The sequence below is a fragment of the Dipodomys merriami genome, unplaced genomic scaffold (assembly GCF_024711535.1).
Source record: "Dipodomys merriami isolate MVZ:Mamm:240054 unplaced genomic scaffold, mDipMer1.0.p SCAF_174, whole genome shotgun sequence".
NCBI classification, from domain to species: Eukaryota; Metazoa; Chordata; class Mammalia; order Rodentia; family Heteromyidae; genus Dipodomys; species Dipodomys merriami.
In genome coordinates, this window is record NW_027203093.1 from 102,360 (window position 1) to 124,130 (window position 21,771).

A 21,771-nucleotide genomic window follows, 5' to 3' on the forward strand; every position below is an offset into this window, starting at 1 on the left:
AGGGGAGAGGAAGGGAAAGGAAAATGAGGAAATGGAAAAAGGGAATGGAGAAAAATAATCAAACCCGACAGAATGTAGTAGAGTAGTAATTGGACATGTGTTTAAAATATGCTGCTTGAGGGGCTGGGAATATGGCTTAGTGTAGAGTGCTTGCCTAACATGCATGAAGCCTAGGGTTCAATTCTTCAGTACCACATAAATAGAGAAAAGATGGAAGTGGCTCTGTGGCTCAAGTGGTAGAGTGCTAGCCTAGAGCAAAAGAAGCTCAGGGGCAGTGCCCAGGCCCTGAGTTAAGCCGCAGGACTGGCAAAAAAAATAAAATAAAATATACTGCTTACAACTCATCATTCTAGCTCTGCAGGCTCTGACAACCTAGTTTGGCAATACAGAACAATACTTGGCTACTCTGAAACCTCTATTTCTCTACTTTAGAAATATGAAAATTTCCAATTAAATTCTTCAGAAGATATTTTATAGAATTCTTTTTAGCTGACTAGTGGTGGCTTATTCCTGCAATCCTACCTATCCAGGTATCAGGTATCTGCCCAAAGCAGAAAAGGCCACAAAAGACTCATCTCCAAATAACAGTGAGGCTCAATTGGTAGACCACCAGCTGTTAGCTAGGAAGCCCTGTAAGAGTGTAAGGCTGTAAGGTTAAGTTCAGCACCTGCCCCCACTACCAAAAAAATAATTCTTTTTAAGGTAGAAAATTAAAGTCAATGTTTACATCACATTTTAATCTCAAACACTGAATGTATATACTCATTACTGGCAGATAAAAAATTTCCCCCTTTTTTTAGACGAGACAGAAAAGTGGGAATGGAAAACAAAATGGCTATAAACACCTTTATAGCTGTTGTCATTCATGTGTACAAGCACTGTACAGAAACAGACATGCTGGGTCAAAACCAGCAAAACCAAAACATTTTGTCAAGAACAAACTGGTAACCAACAAAAGCACACTAATTGTTCTTAACCCTTAAGGATATAAGCTGTCATTCACCTCATACTAATAATAAATGAAATCAGTCATTAAATGGTTATCAATCTGGCAAACAAAACAAAAAACTAGAGCACTAGGAAGTCATATTCTCTTAGTAAGTTTTTTTTTGGTTGGTTGTGGCTTGAAGTCAGGGCCTGGCCACTGTTCCTGCACTTTCTTGCTCAAGGATAGCACCCTACCACTTTGAGTCACAGTTCCACTCTTGATTACTTATTAGTGAGGTAAGGCCATAAGTTTGTGTCTAAATGATTTACTTGGTTCAGTTTGCTCACTTAGCTTTTATGTACTATACTGAAAAGCAAAATGGACCTTTGCCATTGTTGTGATGTAAGTCATGAGACCTTTCCTTCATGTTCATTCTATTCTGAATGTCTATGAGGCTACTGACAGAATTTCAGCAGAACAAACATATGATAATGAATATATGCAAATGAACATTAACTGTTCTGTGAGGAAGAAAGGGAGAGAACAGGGTGAAAAGGAATACGTGGTATTTTAAGCAATCTTCAGACGTTTTATTTTCAAGGTGGAAGACCTACTGGAAGCCACTTTATTGTTAACACCACTCACCCCATTACTTCCTCCTCAGACCAAGCACCCATCCCACTGCCTTCTACACAAGCAGCATCTTTGTTTCCATGTGCTCCTACTCCAGACACTATTGGTGGGTAAGAAATTCAAGTGTCCCTACCTGTCTTTCTCTAACCAGATCTGCTCTGCTGAAAGCCTATCAAATTATCTAGCAACAACAAAACAAGACCAGAGCTCCAGATGCTGATCCTAAGAACCTGGCACAGAAATCAATCTGAACTTTCTCCAAGACAGAATTACTTTTGCCTGGGCTGGGAAGGTGGCTCAGTGGTAGAGCACTTGCCTTGTATGCATGAGGCCCTGGGTTCAATTCCTCAGCACCACATAAGCAAAAAGAAAAAAAGCCGGAAGTGGCGCTATGGCTCAAGTGGTAGAGTGCTAGCCTTGAGCTGAAGAGCTGAGGTACAGTGCCCAGGCCCAGAGTTCAGGCCCCACGACAGGACCCAAAAAAAAAAAAAGAATTACGTTTGCCTCTTAAAGGCCTACTGACTGTACACATTCCTTTCAGCAGCTAAAACAAATCATCACATACGTGAAGTGTACTATGTTCCCATCTGGAGAGCACAGGTCCGAAAGGGTCTCAGTAGACTAAAATCAAGGTCATGCCTTCCCCAATTCAGCATCACATCTTGCAAACTCCCCACATGCGCAGGTTCTGGGGCTTAGAATGTGCATGTCTGTAGGGGTGGCCACTACCCTGTCTTCACCACCAGCTCCCTAAGGATGGTAATGAAGATTTTCTCTTCTTGATCTACTGTCTCATGTTCTCCGTGTGGTGTGGGGTGGGGTGGGGTGGGGTGGTGTGGGGTGGGGTGGAGTGGGGTATGGGGTGTGAGGTGTGAGGTGTGTGTGTCTGTGTTTGTTTGGTTTAGTCCTGGGGCTTGAATTCAAGACCTAGCCTGGATGCTGTCTGTGAATTTCTGTGCTCAAAGTTAGCACTCTACTCACACTTAACTCACAGCTCCACTTCCAGATTTTTTTGGTGCTTAATTGGAGATAGGCATATCATAGACTTTCCTATCTGGATTGGCTTTGAACTGCAATCCTCAGATCTCAGCCTCTTGAGTAGCTAAGATTACAGGCATGAGCCACCAGTGCCATGGCAGTTCTGCTTCATAATAAAGCTTTTTCTCTGTTGTTCTTAAGACTTCCTCTGTTGAATAAGAACTGTGGAAGCAAGGTCCTGAGGAAGGGGTGAACCGCATCCTTTCTTATACCTTCATCATAATTATGCTTTTATTATACTTTTATTGTGCTATGTATTCTTTTAATTCACACTAGTTAACATCTTGTAAGACATTAAAAGCATTTAAACTATTAAACTACTATTAAAGCACTATGTAAACTGTTTACCACCTAGTTGGAAGAAAGGTCAATTTTTAAAAAATGGTTACAGCCAGACATTAGTGGCTCGTGCCTGTAATCCTAGCTATTCAGGAGGCTGACAGCTGAGAATCACAGTTTCAGCCTGGGCAGAAAGTCTGTGAGACTCTCATCTCCCATTAATTATCAAAAAGCTGGAAACAGTGCTATGGCTTAAAGTGCTAGAGCAGTAGTCTTGAGCCAAAAAGCTTAAGGATAGTACCCAGCTGTGAGTTCAAGTATCAGGACAAGAAAAGGAAAAAAAGTTACAATTAAAAAAATGGTGATTCTACAAATTCACAAACCCAGGGCCTTTATGCATGGAAGGCAAGTGCTCTACCACTGAGCAACACTCCTAGTCATTTTTACTTTATTTTGAGACAACAGATCACTCTATATTGCCCAAACTATTCCCAAACTTGTGATGCTTCTGCCTCAGCCTCCTGAGGAGCTAGAATTATGTATCTAGCTCTTATTAATATTTTGATGACAAAGAAGAGAGGAAGAAGGGAGGGAGAGGGGGAGAGGGAGAGGGGGAGAGAGAGAGAGGGAAAGAGAGAGTAGAGAGAGGGAGAGAGGGAGGGAGGGAGGGAAGGAGGGAGAGGGAGAGAAGGAGGGAGAGGGAGAGAGAGGTAAATTGAAGATGACATAGACTACTTAAGGCCTTGTGAGGTATGAGCAAAGAGAAGTAAAAGGAGATTCTAAGAGCTCTAAATGACTAACGATGCTATAATGCTTAGCCTGGAGCACTGGCTTCTTTGGACCAAGTGTAAAGAGGGAGAGAAATGAACAGGAGGGAGGGAGCTGGAGGGAGGTATACTATATGGAAGTTCTCAACTGCCAGAAGCTGAACAAAGCAGAACACCTGTAGAACAGATGTCTAGGACAAGAACAGGGAGGATAGGCATCCCAGAGACATACTGGGTTCAATTTCACACCATCACACAAAGCCAGTATTACAACAAAGCAAGTCACTCTGGTTTCTTGGTCTCCTAGTCATATACAAGTTTGCCTTACACTGAAGTCTATGAACTATGTAATGCCATTATGTCTAAAACATCCACTATATAATACCTTTATTTATCTTACCTAATTTTTGCAGTGCTGGTATTGAACACAGGACATCATGTATTCTAGGCAATCACTCTACCACTAAGTTACATCCCAAGCATTATATACTTAGCTTGTGAAGAGTTTATTGCTAAAAAAAAAAAAAAAAAAAAAAAATGCTGACAATTACCGGAACCTTCAGTGAATCTTTATCTTTTGGGCTAGCAGTCGTCTGACATTAAAACAGATTGCTCAGGTAAGGTTACTAATGGGGTGCCTGTGGAAATTTTTTCAATTTTTTTTATTACTATAAATTAGGTTTACTAGGTGGAGGGTGTTTCATTGTGGAATTTCCACTGTAGCCCTATCAAGGGGGAGAAGGGAAAAGGAGAATGACAGAGGAGTAAGACTGATAGAATATATTGTATACATATAAGAGAAAACTTCATTCCTCTAAAACAAGCACCTCCTCATTCATTAGTTCCATCAAAGATTCCCAGCCATCAAGTCCTATCCTTCAGGCTCTACTTTCAGTTCTAGTTCCTGTTATTTCCATCACATCTACAACTACTTGCTCCAGAGATCCTGAACGTCATCACACACAAGAGCTGTCAAGTATTAACTTTGTCCAGGCTCTGTCAATGCTGATGTTTTGGCCTCTGCCACCAATGTTCTCAAAAGCATCTACAATAGTAGGTTCCTTCCAGAAGGTCTCTAGTTTACTTGGCCCAATTGTAATTGAAGAGTCACTATCCACAGCAGCTGTGGTCTTACAAAGTAGATTGGCAAATGATTTAAGACATGGAAGTCAAAATGATTCCTGAGCTAGAGAGTGCACATTGTGCTTGCAACACAAATCATTATCATTCAAGCATTGCCCTAAGAGCTCTTGGGTGACCAACTACATTGTCAGTAAGTGGATACATTGTAAAAGGAATCACTTCCTATGCACAGTAGATCTCAAGATCGATTTGAAATATTCAGTAAACCATGTTACAAACAAATACGCTGTCATTCAGATTTTGTAATTTCATTTGAAAAACAGTCAATTTAGAATAATTCTTAAGGGCCCTAGAATTTTAAGAATGGTAGCTTCAATTAACTTCTAATCCGAGTCAGTTTGCTCTTTAAAGCCATTTAAAGCATCATTTTCTCTTCTTCAGCTATGAAAGTCCTAGACGGCATGGTAGCTCATTCCTATAATTCCGGCTACTCAGGAGGTAGAGGTTAGGAGGATCTTACTTTGTGACGATTCTGGGCAAAAACTTAGCAAAACCCTATCTCAAGAAATAAGGTGAGGCCGGGTGCTGGTGGCTCACACCTGTAATCCTAGCTGAGGCTGAGATCTGAGAATCATGGTTCAAAGCCAGCCGGGGCAAGAAAGGCCATGAGACTCTTATCTCCAATAAAGCACTCAGAAAACTGGAAGTGGTGCTATGGCTCAAGTGGTAGAGCACTAGCCTTGAGCTGAAAAGCTCAAGGACAGCACCCAGGCTGAGTTCAAGCTCCACAACCAATCCCCCCCCCAAAAAAAAAGAAAGAAGGTAAGGGTAGGAGTGGGGTGCTGTTTTATACCTGTCAACCTGGAAGGTATATATAGAAAAATCACAATCCAGGCTATCCTGGGCAAAAACTTCCAATAATAGCATCAAAGATCACTGATTGTATAAGGGGGGGAAAAATAAGAATTGGGGGCTGGGAAGTTGGCTCAGTGGTAGAGTGCTTGCCTTGCAAGCATGAGGCCCTGGGTTCGATTCCTCAATATCACATGAGCAGGGGGAAAAAAGCCGGAAATGGCACTATGGCTCAAGTGGTAGGGCGCTAGCCTTGAGCTGAAGAGCTGAGGGACAGCGCCCAGGCCCAGAGTTAAAAAAAAAAAAAAAAAAAATCTGGGATTAATGACATTCTTTCTTCCCAATAGGGGTTTCTTCCTGGAGAAGCATTTGGAATCTCCCCTATGTGACCATGGTTCTGAAGTACTTCTGCAATGTTTCTGGATGCCCACTTCTAATACTGAGCAAACTGGGTTAATCTGGCTATTCTGACCACAGCTATGACCAAGCTGAGTGCAGTTTGCAAGCACAAGTGCCTGAGCAGTTGAAGGACAAACTACAGCAGCCTGACAGCACTTCTTAGTAATCATGGTTGGATGCACAAACTATTCCCCAATTTTGGTGGTGCTTGGGAAGCCAATTATTCAGGTGAGGCTCTCTGTGCAAACGGAAAGCACCCATATCACACCATTTCATAGATGCCAACATGAGGAAGCAGGAGGCTTCCTCAGACTGAGGGGTTGTACTGGAAGATAGAGAAGGTCTTCAATCTGGGGGCAAAGTATACCTAAGGCCTAAAAACCTGCCCCTGCTAACTCCAGACGCTGAAATGAGTATTACTGCACTGCTAAGGTACTGGAAACTTAATGTATAAACTGTGAGGTCCTATGAATCCTTTCAGCAATCAAATTAACTGGCACATTTTTTAATAGTAAAATTAAAGTATGAGAAACAAAATTTCTATAATGAAATGATATTTTCATTGAGAAAAAATTTCAACTCCTTCAAAAGGTTTTGGTCTTCTGATACCTACTATGTCTATAGAGCACAACTGTCCAGTAAAAATGTAATTCTAGAAGTTGGAGGCATGGCTCAGTTGCGCTAGCCAATGAGCAAAAGCAACAAGTACTGAGTTCAAGTCCCAGTTTTGGACCAAAAGAATATAAATATATATAATGAAAGCCATATAATACTAAAACAGCCACATAATACTAAAACTAGCAGTTACATTAACAGTAGTAAGAAAGACGTTAATTTAATGCTTACAGTTTAGCCAAGTATATACCAAAAGTACTATCTTTTCCACGAGTAATCCTAGGAAATTGATGAAATATGTTGCACTCCTTTCTTATACTATCTTTGAAAGTATGTTTTTATTTTTTTTTTTGGCTCATGTCAATTCACATCAGACATTCACGTTCTCAAAACCCACAAGGCTAACAGGACAGGTTATAGCTGTAGTTACTAACTCAGTAACTTTGATACTGTTTCAGAAGTGGCTGGGATAGCTTTCCCATTTCCTTCTGCAGAAAGACTACACTAACTTACCTTTCTGTCCTAGATTCACCCATCTTCAAGGCTTCCCATTTCTTAAACTTCACACCTTCCTTACTGTGCCCTCACACTTCTTGTGAGAAATTCTTTGAGAGAAAGATGTCTTAAACATGTCCTTTAGTGCTATTGTTCACGTGTACAAAATACTGCATTACTTGTAATGCTAGTCTCTTAGGAGGCTAAGATCTAAGGATCATGGACCAAAGCCAGGCCAGGCAGGGAAATACATGAGTCTCTTATTTCCAATTGAGCAATAAAAATCCAGAAGTGGAGCTTTGTGGCTCAAGTGGTAAAGTACAAAAAACCTCAGGGATAGCATCTAGGCCCTAAGTTCAAGTCCAGACACACAACTCTGTGTCTTTGTCTGACACACACACACACACACACACACACACACACACACACACTGTGGCTCAAGTGGTAAAGTGCAAAAAAACTCAGGGATAGCATCTAGGCCCTAAGTTCAAGTCCAGACACACAACTCTGTGTCTTTGTCTGACATATACACACACAACTCTGTGTCTTTGTCTGACATACACACACACAGACACACACAACTCTGTGTCTTTGTCACACACACACACACACACACACACACACCGTATTTTACAATGCCACAGCATGGAAGCATTTAATGGGAGTAGATTCTGAGTAACACTCAATCTTCCATCACAGTAACACAGTGACTGTTTTATTTTTCTGCTTTAGGATGAAAATCAACTAATAGGAATATTAAATTGCAAACACTTATTAGTTACTATGAAATAAAAAATTTGACTTTTGACCACAAACATTTTCTCATGCTGCCTTCACAAAAGTTTAATACTTGTGTTCACATAACCTATGTCTCTGCATCTGATGAAGGCTGATGAAGGTAAAACTCAGTAACCACCTCCTCCACTCCACAACAGGTCTCTCAGGTGTACAAAATCTGAACTGAAACTGTGGCACAGTAAACTACCTGATACACTAAGTCTAGAACAATTACTACTTGTCAAGTTCATATTATTTTAAAGGTTTCTCTCCTATACAGCTCGTTCAATGTTTTCCAAAGTTGAAGCAAGGTGTTTGAATGGGTTTCTTCCTTCAAGGTAGTAGATCTTTATAGATTAGAACATTCTCTAGAAGCCCCTAACAGTTCTTCATTATGAATTTTCTAATTAACATTATAGTAGAATACTTGTAGCCAACCTTTCTAAGTGACCCTCCAGCAGTCTATTTCCAGAAAGAGGTCCTTCAACGCTTCCCTAAAGCAAGAGGTCCCCTGAGATATACACCAAGCTCAGTTTTCTGAGGTCCCAGTGCTACCTGCTCGTGCCTGATTTTAGAAAACACAGGTCACCTTTTCCTGCTCCTCTCCCTATGTCTCTATCACTGGCTTTCATTCCCCCTCCCAAAACCGAGGACCGGTGCCAACTTCTCCATTTAGGTGCTTTGCCTTCAGGATTCCCAGCAACTGGGTCAATCTCCAGTGAAGTATTCCACACTGGGCTGTCATTACAAGCATGACTGTCTCTAGGCTTTAATGTGACTTTACTATGGTTTGGATGTTGAAGTCCCCCAAAGATCCATTTGAATCCCAGGTGATGTTCTTGGAAGCTTTTATGGAAGCTTTTATGAGGCAGGGCCTAGTGATAGGTCCTTAGGTTAACTGCTATGCCCCTGAAAAAGGATTGTAAGATCTCAGTCTTCTCTATCTGCTTCCTGGCTCTGAGCCAGGATGATCTCCTAGATCTCTCCCTAGAGGCTCAAAAGCAGTGGGGCCATTCTATAAAGGATTGGAAAGCCCAAAATCCATAAGCCAAAATAAACACTTTTTTTTTGTCGGTTACAGAACTTGAACTTGGGTCTGGGTGCTATCCCCGAGCTCTTTTGCTCAAGGCTAGCACTCTATTACTTTCAGCCACAGCACCACTTCCAGTATTTGAGTGGTTAATTGGAGATAAGAGTCTCGTGGATTTTTCTGCCTGGGCTGGCTTTGACTCCCAAGTAGCGAGGACTAGAGCCATGAATCACTTGCACCCTGCAAACCTTTTCTTTTAATAAGCTAATTGCCTCAGGAATTTGAGGTGACCAAAAGCTAATTCAGACAGACCTTCCATGTTCCCACAGCTTACCTAGTGTCTGGCATGTATTATACATTCAATCATTTCTTTAAAAACAAAAAAACAAAAAGCATCCTGCCAGGTGCTGGTAGCTCAAGGCTGTAACCAAACCTACCCAGGAGGCTGAAATCTGAGGATCAAGCTGAGAAGCCAACCCAAGCAGAAAAGTGCATGAGACTCTCAAATCCAGTTAAGGCCAAAAAACCAGAAATGAAGCTGTGGCTTAAGTAGTAGAAATAACAGCCTTGAACAAAAATAGCATAGGGACATTGCTCAGGCACTGAGTTCAAGCTCCAGGATCAGCATATGTACAAAAAGCTTCTATCAGGAGGTATGCAAACACCTCTAAAATTACACCTTCTAGAAAACTATTTTCTTATTTTCTATTAATAGCTATTTTATTACTTGAAGGAAAGATGGAAGGATGGAAGGAAGGAAAAGTAATGGCATTATATGACTAAAATGTAATTCAGTTATTATTTTCTGGTCAGTCACATGTTAGCAATGTTTTCCCCCTCAAATGCTAGGGCTAGAGTCCTTAGCTTGTAGGGCTTCCTACATGCTAGGCAAGTACTCTACTACTAAACTATATCCCAGCCCCTCAGGCATATTAAATAAATTCTATAAAGAAAAAGCTGGTATCCCTGTACTGTGGATGGTTCTCAGTTACTTATCTTAATCTTCAATGTGCCATTAAAATGTCACCAAGTACATGCACATCAAAGGCGCCGCACGAGAAGTAGTACTCACCCTCACATCAGTAGCATCTCCATGTCTAATAATACTGGCCCAGGTGGTTGGCTCACTATTGCTTTCAAAATAATGAAAGACCTTTAATACTCGCTCCATCGCACCAGGAGAACGTTCCATACCAGTACCCAGGTGAGTCTTAGTACTTGAACTTGGTGTATGATTCAAGTTTGGGTCAAGGTAAGCAGCTGCCATTCTTTTGCTAGATGCTAGGTATCTGTCATATTCTGTTAAGAGAAAAAAAGATTTTTACTGTACAATATTTGAAACTTATAATCCTAATATGATGCTAATATTTTTGTTACCAAGTTTTCTCTGTCCACACACATCATATGTATAAGTAGTGTGTAATACATAATCATTGTGTCTCTTCAACTCAGTACCTGATAATAAACTTCTGTTAAATAATTTGTTAAAACACCAGGACTCCTATACTAACTATGTCAAAATTCACTGTATTATTTACAAAAAATGTGACTTTAACATCCCTCCTCTTTTTTTTTTTGTAGGTCCTAGGGCTTGAACTCTGGGCCTGGGCGCTGTCCCTCAGCTCTTCAGCTCAAAGCTAGTGCTCTACCACTTGAGTCATAGAGCCATTGCTGATTTTCTGAGTGGTTTATTGGAGATAAGAGCTTCACAGAGTTTCCTGCCCTGGCTGGCTTTGAATCAGGATCCTCAAATCTCAGCCTCTTGAGTAGCTAGGATTACAGGCGTCAGCTACCAATGCCCAGCTATCCCTCCTCATTTTTATCCAGTCTTTACTTCTTTGGAAAAACCTCACCGCAGAGCCCAATTTGTTAATTTGCTGCTTTAAGATATCATTTCTTCAAAAGGAGTCCACAGTCTCCCTCTCTCTACAGAGGGTAGCTACATGCAGTGGAGGATGCCTGTTTGGGATAACACCAATACAGAAGCCTAAAAGTAGGATCTTAGCCCTAGCATCTATCTGCCTGGGCAGGAAATGAGACCTTATCCTAAAAATATCAAGTGCAACATAAGGCTGAGTGCATTGCTCAGCAGTATCAAATGCCTAGGGAGCTCAAGGGCCTGGGTTCAAATCCCTAGTACTGCAAAAACAAAAACATTATAATCAAAACAAAGTCCTCCCACTCAGTCAAATCAGTGTTTAACAAGAAAATCAAGACAAAAAAAAAAACGGAAAACAAAAATCAAAAAAGCACAAACAACTGCATTTATCCAAGCCTGATGAGAAACAGCATGGTAAGACTAAAACTCAGAGAGAAAAAGCAAAACTCCAAACAATGTTATAAGGCACCTAAGAGCTGCCTCTCCTGTGCTCAGAGGCAGAAAAAAAGAGTCAAGAAAATGTACAACACAGAGCCACCAGCAGTTTTGTCAGGAAGGAACAATATAGGAAAGGGCAGAAGAGGGGCTCAGGAGACAGGAATCAGCCTTCTGGACTTCAAAGTTTGCATGAAGAACACATAGTACAGAGCAGGGCCCTTTGTGCCTGGAACCTGGCTGGCCTCTGCTAGACCCATCAAGTGCTGGATTGTAGCACTTTAGCAAGGAAAGACGGCACCAACCCCAAAACATTTCCTTTTAGTAAAACCAAAATAATTATGACAATGGGGGGGGGGGGGGAAGAGGACAAAAACAACCCTCAAAGACCTGTCCAGAAAAAAAAAAATCAGAAAAATACATATGCCATTACATATACCATGGGGGGGGGGGGGGGGGCGAAAATCCTTAACGCATTTGGAAATTCTTTAAAATGTAATAAAAATTAAGCAAAAGTAGACAACACTGGTGGAGCAAAACTAAGAGGTAATAACAGCCATAACACAATAAGTAGAAAACTGGATTAGGGAGGCCAAATGTGGGCTTAGATGAGCCTCTGTCCCAAATTAAACTTTGTCTTAAGGAATAAAAAGATCTAACATGTTGGAGGCCACTCAACAGGTCAACATCTATCACATGGCTAACAGTTACACTACACAGTGTACATCTACAGTGTACCTGTATGTGAATGTTCCCAGCAACATATTCAAGACATCTATAAAGTAAAAACAATCTAAATGGCCATCACTAGATGAACTAGATAAATAAAAGTGATAAACTAGATAAACAAATGTGATCACTAGATGAACTAGATAAACAAATCCAACCCTGAAACATTGCAAATACTGAGGGGAAGCTGGGTTGTGTTGGCTCATACCTGCAATCCTAGCTACTCAGAAGGCTGAGATCTGGCTCAAGGCCAGCCTAGGCAGGAAAGGCTGTGAGACTCTCATCGCCAATAAACTCCTCAGAAAAAGCCAGGAGTGGTGCCTTGGCTCAAGTGGTAGAGTACTAACTTTGAGGAACAGTGCCTAGGCCCTGCGCTCAAGCTCTAGAATGAGTGCACATACACACAAAAGAGGAGTGAAGTGCCAGCACAATCTACCTGATGAACCAAGGGGGTATTACCCAGGGAAGCCAGGCATGGAAGCCACAAATTGTATTTATGACTACAATTCTATCACAGTCCCAAAGAAGCCAGTCTATAAAAACAGAAAAAAAATCACTAGCTACCAGAAGCTAGGAAGACAAGAGTTGGGAATGACTGGGGGTAGGTAAGGAACTTCTTTGGGAAGAGTAGAAATGTTCTGGAATTAGACAATGGATATGGTTACATAACATTATTAATATACTAAATAGCCTCCAATTTACATTCTGAATTGGTGAAAATGACAAATTTATATCATGAGATTTTAACTAAAAGTACAAGCATAAAAATCTGTTGAATTATTTTAAAAACAAAAATAAAGAATAAACAGAAAAACAAAGGGTGCAAGAAAACAAGCTATAAGGTATGTTGCTGGTAGGAATGCAAACTGGTGTGATTTTTTTTTTTTTTTTTTTTTTGGGTCCGGTCATGGGGCCTGAACTCTGGGCCTGGGCCAGCTCAAAGCTAATGCTCTACCACTTGAGCCACAGCGCCACTTCCAGCTTTTTTCTTTTTGCTTATGTGGTGCTGAGGAATCAAACCCAGGACCTCAGGCATGCAAAGCAAGCGCTCTACCACTGTGCCACCTTCCCAGCCCCAACTGGGGTGATTTTTGAGGGGAACTTAGTAATACCTAACAAAACAACATGTGCTTTTTATCTTTATTACTCGGCAATTCCACCATTAAGAATTAACCACAGAGCTTAGCCAACTTGGCCTAACTGAAAGTGACATTATGCCCAGCAGAATACATAATTTCTACCAGTACACATCAAATATTTGCTAAAGTTGGCTAGATGCTAGGTGTAAGAGTAGATTCAGGGCTGGGAATGTAGCTTAGTGGTAGAGTGCTTGCTTAGCATGCATGAAGCCCTGGGTTCCATTCCTCAGTACACATAAAGAGAAAAGGCCAGAAGTGTCACTGTGGCTCAGGGACAGTCCTCAGACTAGCATGCATAGATAGATAGATAGACAGACAGACAGACAGGCAGGCAGGCAGGCAGGCAGGCAGACAGACAGACAGACAGACAGACAGACAGACAGACAGACAGACAGACAGACAGACAGACAGACAGACAGACAGACAGACAGACAGACAGACAGACAGACAGACAGACAGACATCAAAAAACTAAAATTAGGGGCTGGGTAGGTGGCTCAGTGGTAGAGTGTTTGCCTTGCAGCACCACATAAGCAGAAAAAGTCAGAAGTGGCGCTGTGGCTCAAGTAGTAGAGAGCTAGCCTTGAGCTGAAGAGCTGAGGGACAGAGCCCAGGCCCAGAGTTCAAGCCCCACAGCCAACCAAAGAGGGGAGGGGAGGGGAGAGGAGGGGAGGGGAAGGGAGGGGAGGGGAGGGGAGGAAGGAGGGGAGGGGAGGAAGGAGGAAAAGAAGGAAGGAAGGAAGGAAAGTTCATGATGAGAACTAGATCTTGCTTGTCTAGAAATTAAACAACGAAGTTCAAATAATGCCTCAGTCACAAATGAACTCTTCGAAGTAAAAGATAACAATGAAATAAATTGCTGGGTGATGGTGGCTCACATTTGTAATCCCTAGCTACTATGGAGTCTGAGATCTGAGGATAGTTCAAAGCCAGCTCTGGCAGGAAAAGTCTTTGATGAGATTTTTTTTTTTTTTTTTTGGGGGGGGTGGTCAGTCGTGGGCTTGAACCCAGGGCCTGGAATTGTCCCTGAGCTCTTTCACTCAAGGCTAGCACTGTACCACTTTGAGCCACAGCTCCACTTTCGGTTTTCTGGTGGTTAACTGGAGATAAGAGTCTCACAGACTTTCTTGCCTGAGCTAACTTTGAACTGTGATTCTCAGATCTCAGCCTCCTGAGTAGCTAGGATTACAGGTGTGAGCAATAGCTCCCTGTCTTTGAGACTATGTCCAGTCTTACCTTACTTATAAACACAGACGGGTTAAAATCCACACAGTTCTCCCCCATGGTATAACCCCTGTTTTCACTGTATTTGATGTTGGTATAATTTGTGGAGGGGAAGAGAAAAAAACAATTGTTTAAATAGGGATACAGGTGGACCTATTGCAACAATGAGATGTACAAGATGTTATGTCGAAAAATGAACTTTAGGGGCTGGGAAGGTGGCAGAGTGGCAGAGTGCTTGCCTTGCATGCATGAGGCCCTGGGTTCGATTCCTCAGCACCACATAAGCAAAAAGAAAAAAGCTGGAAGTGGCGCTGTGGCTCAAGTGGTAGAGCACTAGCTTTGAGCTGAAGAGCTGAGGGACAGCGCCCAGGCCCAGAGTTCAGGCCTCACAACTGGACCCCCCCCCCCAAAAAAAAAAAAAAAAACAGAAAAATGAACTTTACAACTTTGGTGCTGGGTGGGGGGTGGGGGAGGGAGTTATGGGGGGCGGGGCGGGGAGAGGGGAAGGGAATGGGAAGGGATGGTAAGGGGAAACAAAGGAGGAGGCAACTTGATAATATACTCATTACCTAGCTCATGTAATTGTAACCCCTCTGTATGGTATTTTCACAATAAAAAAATCACTTAAAATATGTGTACATAAAGTATACATATCTAACAACACCATTTAGAAGCTGAAAATTTCAAGTTATTTCACTTACAAGAGTAATAAAATTTTAAAAAAAAATAACCAATCCTTTAAATGAGGTTGGAGGCACAGTTTCATTGGTAGAGCACCAGCCAATGTGTGAAAGTATCAAGTATGAGCTCAAGTACACATCTTGGACATTAATAAAATTAGTACACCTCTAGTGAGGCCAATTAAGTACAAAAAAGGAAGACAAACTAGCATTATCAGAATAAAGAAAAAGGGATCAGAAAATACTAAAGATAATCAGAGACAATTAGATAAGACCTGAGACCATTAACATATTTTAATATTTTTATTAATGAGATTATCAATGCACTTGATCTAGATGGAATGCAAAATCTCTTAAAAGTACAACTTAAGAAAACTGAGACAAAAACCACAAAATAGAAAAAGACATCCTAATAAAAATAGTCAATGTGCACTTAAACTTCTTTCTATGAAGAAATATGTTCATATGAGCCACCAGCACCTGGCTGTTTGTACTTCTTTTTTTTTTTTTTTTTTTTTTTTTTGTCGGTCGTGGGGCTTGAACTCTGGGCTTGGGCGCTGTCCCTCAGCTCTTCAGCTCAAGGCGAGCGCTCTACCACTTGAGCTACAGCGCCACTTCCGGTTTTCTGGTGGTTTATTGGAGATAGGAGTCTCACGGTCTCTCCTGCCCGGGCTGGCTTTGAACCGTGATCCTCAGATCTCAGCCTCCTGAGTAGCTAGGATTACAGGCGTGAGCCACCAGCGCCCGGCTTGTTTGTACTTCTTTAATAGTGGTTATAAATTTTAAAAACAATGTAAGGCTTGTCCTTGTACCCTAGCTACTCAGGAGTTGGAAGGTGAGAGGATTGTGATTTGGGGCCATCCTAGACAAAAATTTCATCACACAGGAGCTGGGAAGGTGGCTCAGTGGTAGAGCGCTTACCTTGTATGCATGAGGCCCTGGGTTTGATGCCTCAGCCCCACATAAGCAAAAAAAAAAAGCTAGAAGTGGTGCTGTGGCTCAAGTGGTAGAGTGCTAGCCTTGAGCTGAAGAGCTGAGGGACAGCGCCCAGGCTCAGAGTTCAGGCCCCACAACCGGATCCAAAAAAAAAAATTTTTTTTCATCACACACACACACACACACACACACACACACACACACACACACACACACACACACACACACACACACACACACACACACACACACACACACACACACACACACACACACACACACACACACACACACCCCTTAACCAAGTTAAAAGAGATTATTTATATAAAAGCAAGGAAACCAAAAATTCAAGAACAGTATGTAGAAATGTGAACTATACAATCAGAGCTAGAGGGGCAGGGGGAGGAAGGGATGGGATGGGAAGGGGAAACAAAGGAGGAGGCTACAATGCTTGATAAGAAATGTACTCATTATGTTGCCCATGTAATTGTAACCCCTCTGGTACAGTATTTTCACAAAAAAAAAAAAAAAAAAAAAAAAAGTCAAAAAAAAATCAGAGCTACAGCCAGGAACCAGTGGCTCATATCTGTAATCCTGCCTACACAAGAGACTGAGATCTGAGGATCATGGTTTGAAGTCAGCCCAAGCAAGAAAGTCTGTGAGAGTCTTCTATCTCCAATTAATCACCAAAAAACTGTGAAGTAGAGCTGTGGCTTGAGCCAAAAAGCTCAGGGACAGCACCTATGCTCTGAGTTCAAACCCCATTACCAACACAAAGGAAAAACAGAACAAACAAAAACAAAAACATGGCCAGAAAAAACAGTATACTAGCGAAGAAAAAGCCTAAGAACAGACGGAAACTATAACAAAATCCAAATACACTTCTGCAGCTCAAAACTCTAGTTGGTAAAATCCTACTGCCTTCAAAAAGTAGGCCAAAGCCTTTTTAAAAAGATAAACCTCTGTTACAATGTTACCAAGGTGAAACATTTTTCTATCATAGAATGTGACTGTTTTATAGTTCAATACTTCATCTGCTTGACAAAATACTGTTTGTGCTATGAACTGTCACATGACTACGTATTTGCCATCAAGTCTTGCAGGTATCTCTGGAACTGATTTTGTTAGGGTGGTCATTTTTTTTTTTTCCTTGCTGGTCTGGAGGCTCTTAGAACCTGGCATCTGGGCTGCATCCCTAGTCAGACCAGCGTAGTCAGTAGGAGAAATGGTCTTAGATCTCTGTCTGTGTTTGTTGATCCTGCACTAGTTTCTGGACCTCCAATAAAGCTGACCTGGAGCTGCCATGCCGCTGCTTCTGAATGAAGAGCCTTCCAGCCCCTGCAGCAGAGGCAGTCCTTCCTTCACAGGGCTCTGTGTATTGCTGCAACCCTCTGGCACCAACTGCCAATTTTATCCTTTAATCTTTCCAGATTAACCAAGCACACAGTCCTGCTACTTTTGCACACTACAAAAGTGTTTTTCAAAATGCTTTCAATGAGGAAATAAAACAATTATAAAAACCAGAAATAGTTTTTGTATGGCTTACATCAGTAATTTTCATTCTAGAACTTTTTGTTGTTGTTGTTGGAGCTTGAACTCTGGGCTTGGGCACTGTCCCTGCGCTCTTCAGCTCAAGGCGAGCGCTCTACCACTTGAGCCACAGAGCCACTACATCAGTAATTTTCAACAGTGATAAAAATCTGTCTTAATTTCCAGCCTGTCACAAACATCACAAACATATGCTTTTATAAAATAATGAAAAGCAACTTCTAAAAAATAAAGTTTAAAAAAAGAACATTTAAAACTATAAACTTGCTGTGAAACTGCTGCAAAAATTTCTACATGGGATTGGAGACATGGCTCACAGGTATAGCACCTGCCTAGCAAGCGTACAAGGCCCTGAGTTCAAATACCAGTACCACCAAACAACAACAATGAAAAGATTTCTACATGCTAGCAGTAAATGTCTACCATTATCTTGCCCTGGACTATTAAGTAGTGGCAGTACCAACACTAAGCTACCAACCACTTTCCAACTCTAACTTCCTGGGTTGACTGTCCAGCTTAAGAACAAAGAAGCAGGGCTGGGAAGGTGGCTCAGTGGTAGAGCACTTGCCTTGCATGCCTGAGGCCCTGGGTTCCATTCCTCAGCACCATATAAGCAAAAAGAAAAAAAAAAGCTCAAAGTGGCGCTGTGGCTCAAGTGGTAGAGCACTAGCCTTGAGCTGAAGAGCTGAGGGACAGCACCCAGACCCAGAGTTCAGGCCCCACGACTGGACCCAAAAAAAAAGGGGGGGGGGAAGCAAATGGTTTCCTGGAAAGGGGCTTGCAGACCAAGGAACTGATGCTGAGCTTGCTACACCTGTAGTTCTCACTTTGTTACATAGGAAACAATCAAGGGTACTGGTACCTAACCTTTTTATCTTAAGAGAGATAGGGCAGGGGCTGGTAAAGTGCTTGGTAAAGTGCTTGCCTCACATGAATGAGGCCCTGGGTTCAATTCCTCAGCACCACATACGCAGAAAAAGCCAGAAGTGGTGCTATGGCTCAAGTGGTAGAGCGCTAGCCTTGAGCTGAAGAGTGCCCAGACCCAGAGTTCAGGACCCACAAGAGAAAAAGAAAGAAAGAGAAAGAGAGGTAAGGAGGGAAGGAAGGGGAAGAGGGAGAGAGGGGGAAGAAAAGGAGAGAGGGAGGGGGGGAGAGAGGGGGGAAGAGAGGGGGGAAGAGAGAGAAGGAGAGAGAGGGAGAGGGAGAGAGAGGGGGAGAGAGAGAGAGAGAGAGAGAGAGAGAGAGAGAGAGAGAGAGAGAGAGAGAGAGAGAGAGAGAGAGACCCAAGTCCAGAGAGGAAGAATGAACTTTCAGTCAAGCTCTGTGAGTTAAAACATAATTGGAAGCCGGGCGCCGGTAGCTCATGCCTATAATCCTAGCTACTCAGGAGGCTAAGATTTAAGGATCGTGGTTCAAAGCCAGCCCAGGCTGGAAAGTCCATGAGACTCTTATCACCAATAAAACCACTCAGAAAACTGGAAGTGGTGCTGTGGCTCAAGTGGTAGATCACTAGCCCTGAGCTAAAGAGCTGAGGGACAGTGCCCAGACCCAGAGTTCAAGCCCCATGACTGATAAACACACACACACACACACACACACACACACACACACACACACACACACACACACACACACACACACCACATAACTGGATATAAATGCTATATGAAACAGCACAAAGGAAGTACAAGGCAAATGGAAGTGCAAGGAACAAGCAGCTTCCTGTAGAGTTCCCTTGTCAGTTTATGACATGAACATCATGACATTCTTGAGTCATGAGCACTCTCATCGTGTGTGTGTGTGTGTGTGTGTGTGTGCGCGCGCGCGCGCGCATGTGCGAGCATGCACACATGCACATGACTGTTGGGGCTTAGAAACAGGACCTTGGGCTCTTGCTCACTCAGCTAATGCTCTACCACTTGAATTATACCTACAGTCCAACCTTTTGCTGGTTAGAGATACAGAGAACCTTGGACTTTTCTGCTTGGGCTGATCATCTTCTTATGTCCTAAAATAACTATTATAGGAGTGAGCCATTGGGCCTAGATCATATTATCCTTTAAATGAGCCAGTCTTTCAATAAAACTTTAGATGATTCTGAAGCAGTTAGACAGTACATGAAGAGAAAGAGCTGGTTCTAGAATACAAAAAGATGAAGAAAGGAACACAAATTGACACAGCTAAATTAAGAAATAAAAGAAGGCATAATCACATCTAAAGAGTTTGGTTTTTGGTTTTTGCAGTTGTGGTGCCTGAACTCAGGCCTAGGCACGTTCCCTGAGCTTCTGCTCAAGGCTACTGCTCTACCACTTTGGGACACAGTGCCACTCGTGGTTTGTGAGTGGTTAATTGGAGATAAGAGTCTCACAGGAATCTTTATGCCTAGTCTGGCTCCAAACCACAACCCTCAGACCTCAGCCTCCTGAGCAGTGAGGATTACAAGTGTGAGCCACTGGAGCCCAGACTTAAGAGTTTTTAAGAAATTGGCAATATTCCTAAATTGGGGGTGGAGAGTGAGGAGAGGGATGACAACTAGACTGACTTAAAAGTTTTCTCTCTAATTTTGATTTCTTATGCAAGTCTGGGGGGAGGGGGTTTCCTCGTAGAAATTATAAATGAAATTTCATAAATTCTCTATACTTACTTTACAGAAAGCTAAAATCAGCTTATTTAAATGTTATATACAAATAAGTGGTGGCTCATATTTCCCAAAAGTAGCTGCAAAAACATCTCCATCCCCACATCTTCCTTCTAGAGACTATAATACTCTTCATATGGAGATCTGCAGCCCCTCACATTCAGATGGATGAACTTCCTACTTCATCTGAGACTTCCTATGCTACGGAGTAGAGGGCAATATTGAAAGAAAAAACAAAACAGATGGTCAGGATTCCTTTGATTTCCTTCCAGCCACCATTCTCTAAGGAAACTCTAGGAACTCAAAAATCAGGGAGATGGGCTGGGAAGGTGGCTCAGTGGTAGAGCGCTTGCCTTGCAAGCTAGAGGCCCTGGGTTCGATTCCTCAGCACCACATAAGCAAAAAGAAAAAAGCCAGAAGTGGCACTGTGGCTCAAGTGGTAGAGCGCTAGCCTTGAGCTGAAGAGCTGTGGGACAGCGCCCAGGCCCAGAGTTCAGGCCCCACGACTGGACCCAAAAAAAAAAAAAAAATCAGGGGGAAGGGGGGGGGAAGGAGAAGGATTGGGATTGGGGGGGAGGGGGGAGGCTGGGAAGGGATGTAAAGGGTAAACAAAGGAGGAGGCTGCAATGCTTGGTAAGAAATGTACGCATTATCCTGCCCATGTAATTGTAACTCCTCTGTACAGTATGTTCACAAATAAAATAAAATTAAATTAAAAAAAAAAATCAGAGAGAACCAAGACTAAAATCCTAGGCTGAGGTTCCAGCTGGCATGAGCAATGACTTGCTGTTCATAGGAGGGCACCATCTTGATAATAAACCTCTGGCTCCCTAAGTAGAATTGAAACAAAAAGTGATAATATCTAACTTAGTGTCCTTGTTGATGTCTGCTAGATGGTAGATGTTACATTAATGGATAGATCAATCCACCGGGGAATTGTATTCTGGTGGCATTATTGGGAGATTATATAAGACCTAGTTGGACAAAGTAGATCACCAGAGATGTGCCCTGAAAACATAGTCCATGTCCCAGACTCTTTCTAATGACCATGTTCAAGATCTGTCTCCTACCCTCTTCCTGGCCAGCATAAGATAAAAGCAACTCTGGTTCCTCCACAAACCTCTCACCATAGTACTCTCTGCCCAATCACAGCCCAGAAACAACAGAACTCACTGACCATGGACTGGAGCCATGAGCCAAAATAAATCTGTCCTCCCTCAATTTTTTTTTTCCTGTCAGGTATTTTATCAGATTTTTTTTGTTGGGGAGTGTCAGTCATGGGGCTTGAACGCTGTTCCTCAGCTCTTCAGCTCAAGGCAAGCACTCTACCGCTTGAACCACAGTACCACTTCTGGTTTTCTGGTGGTTAACTGGAGATAAGAGTCTCTTGGGCTTTCCTGCCTGGGCTGGCTTTTTTTTTTTTAATTGTGAAAATACCGTACAAAGGGGTTACAATTACACGAGCAAGGTAATGAGTACACTGCTTATCAAGCATTATTGCCTCCTCCTTTGTTTCCCCTTCCCATCCCTCCCTTCCCAACCCTCTCAACCCCTCCCCCCGCCCCACCACGGGCTGAACCAGATCTCAGCCTCCTGAGAAGCTAGGATTATAGGCGTGAGCCACCTGGGCCCAGTACAACAAATTGGGGGGGGGGGGGGAACCAACCA

General features: G+C 42.4%; 1 protein-coding gene across 1 annotated transcript in view; it reads right to left on the reverse strand.

Annotated features, from left to right (window-relative positions):
• LOC138829572 (focal adhesion kinase 1-like) overlaps positions 1-21,771 on the reverse strand; it is a 96,479-nt gene that overhangs the window by 1,028 nt on the left and 73,680 nt on the right. Inside the window, exon 4 of the mRNA XM_070025922.1 lies at positions 9,969-10,195. Within this exon, the coding sequence (XP_069882023.1) occupies positions 9,969-10,195 (227 nt within the window). The remainder of the gene's footprint in view (positions 1-9,968; positions 10,196-21,771) is intronic.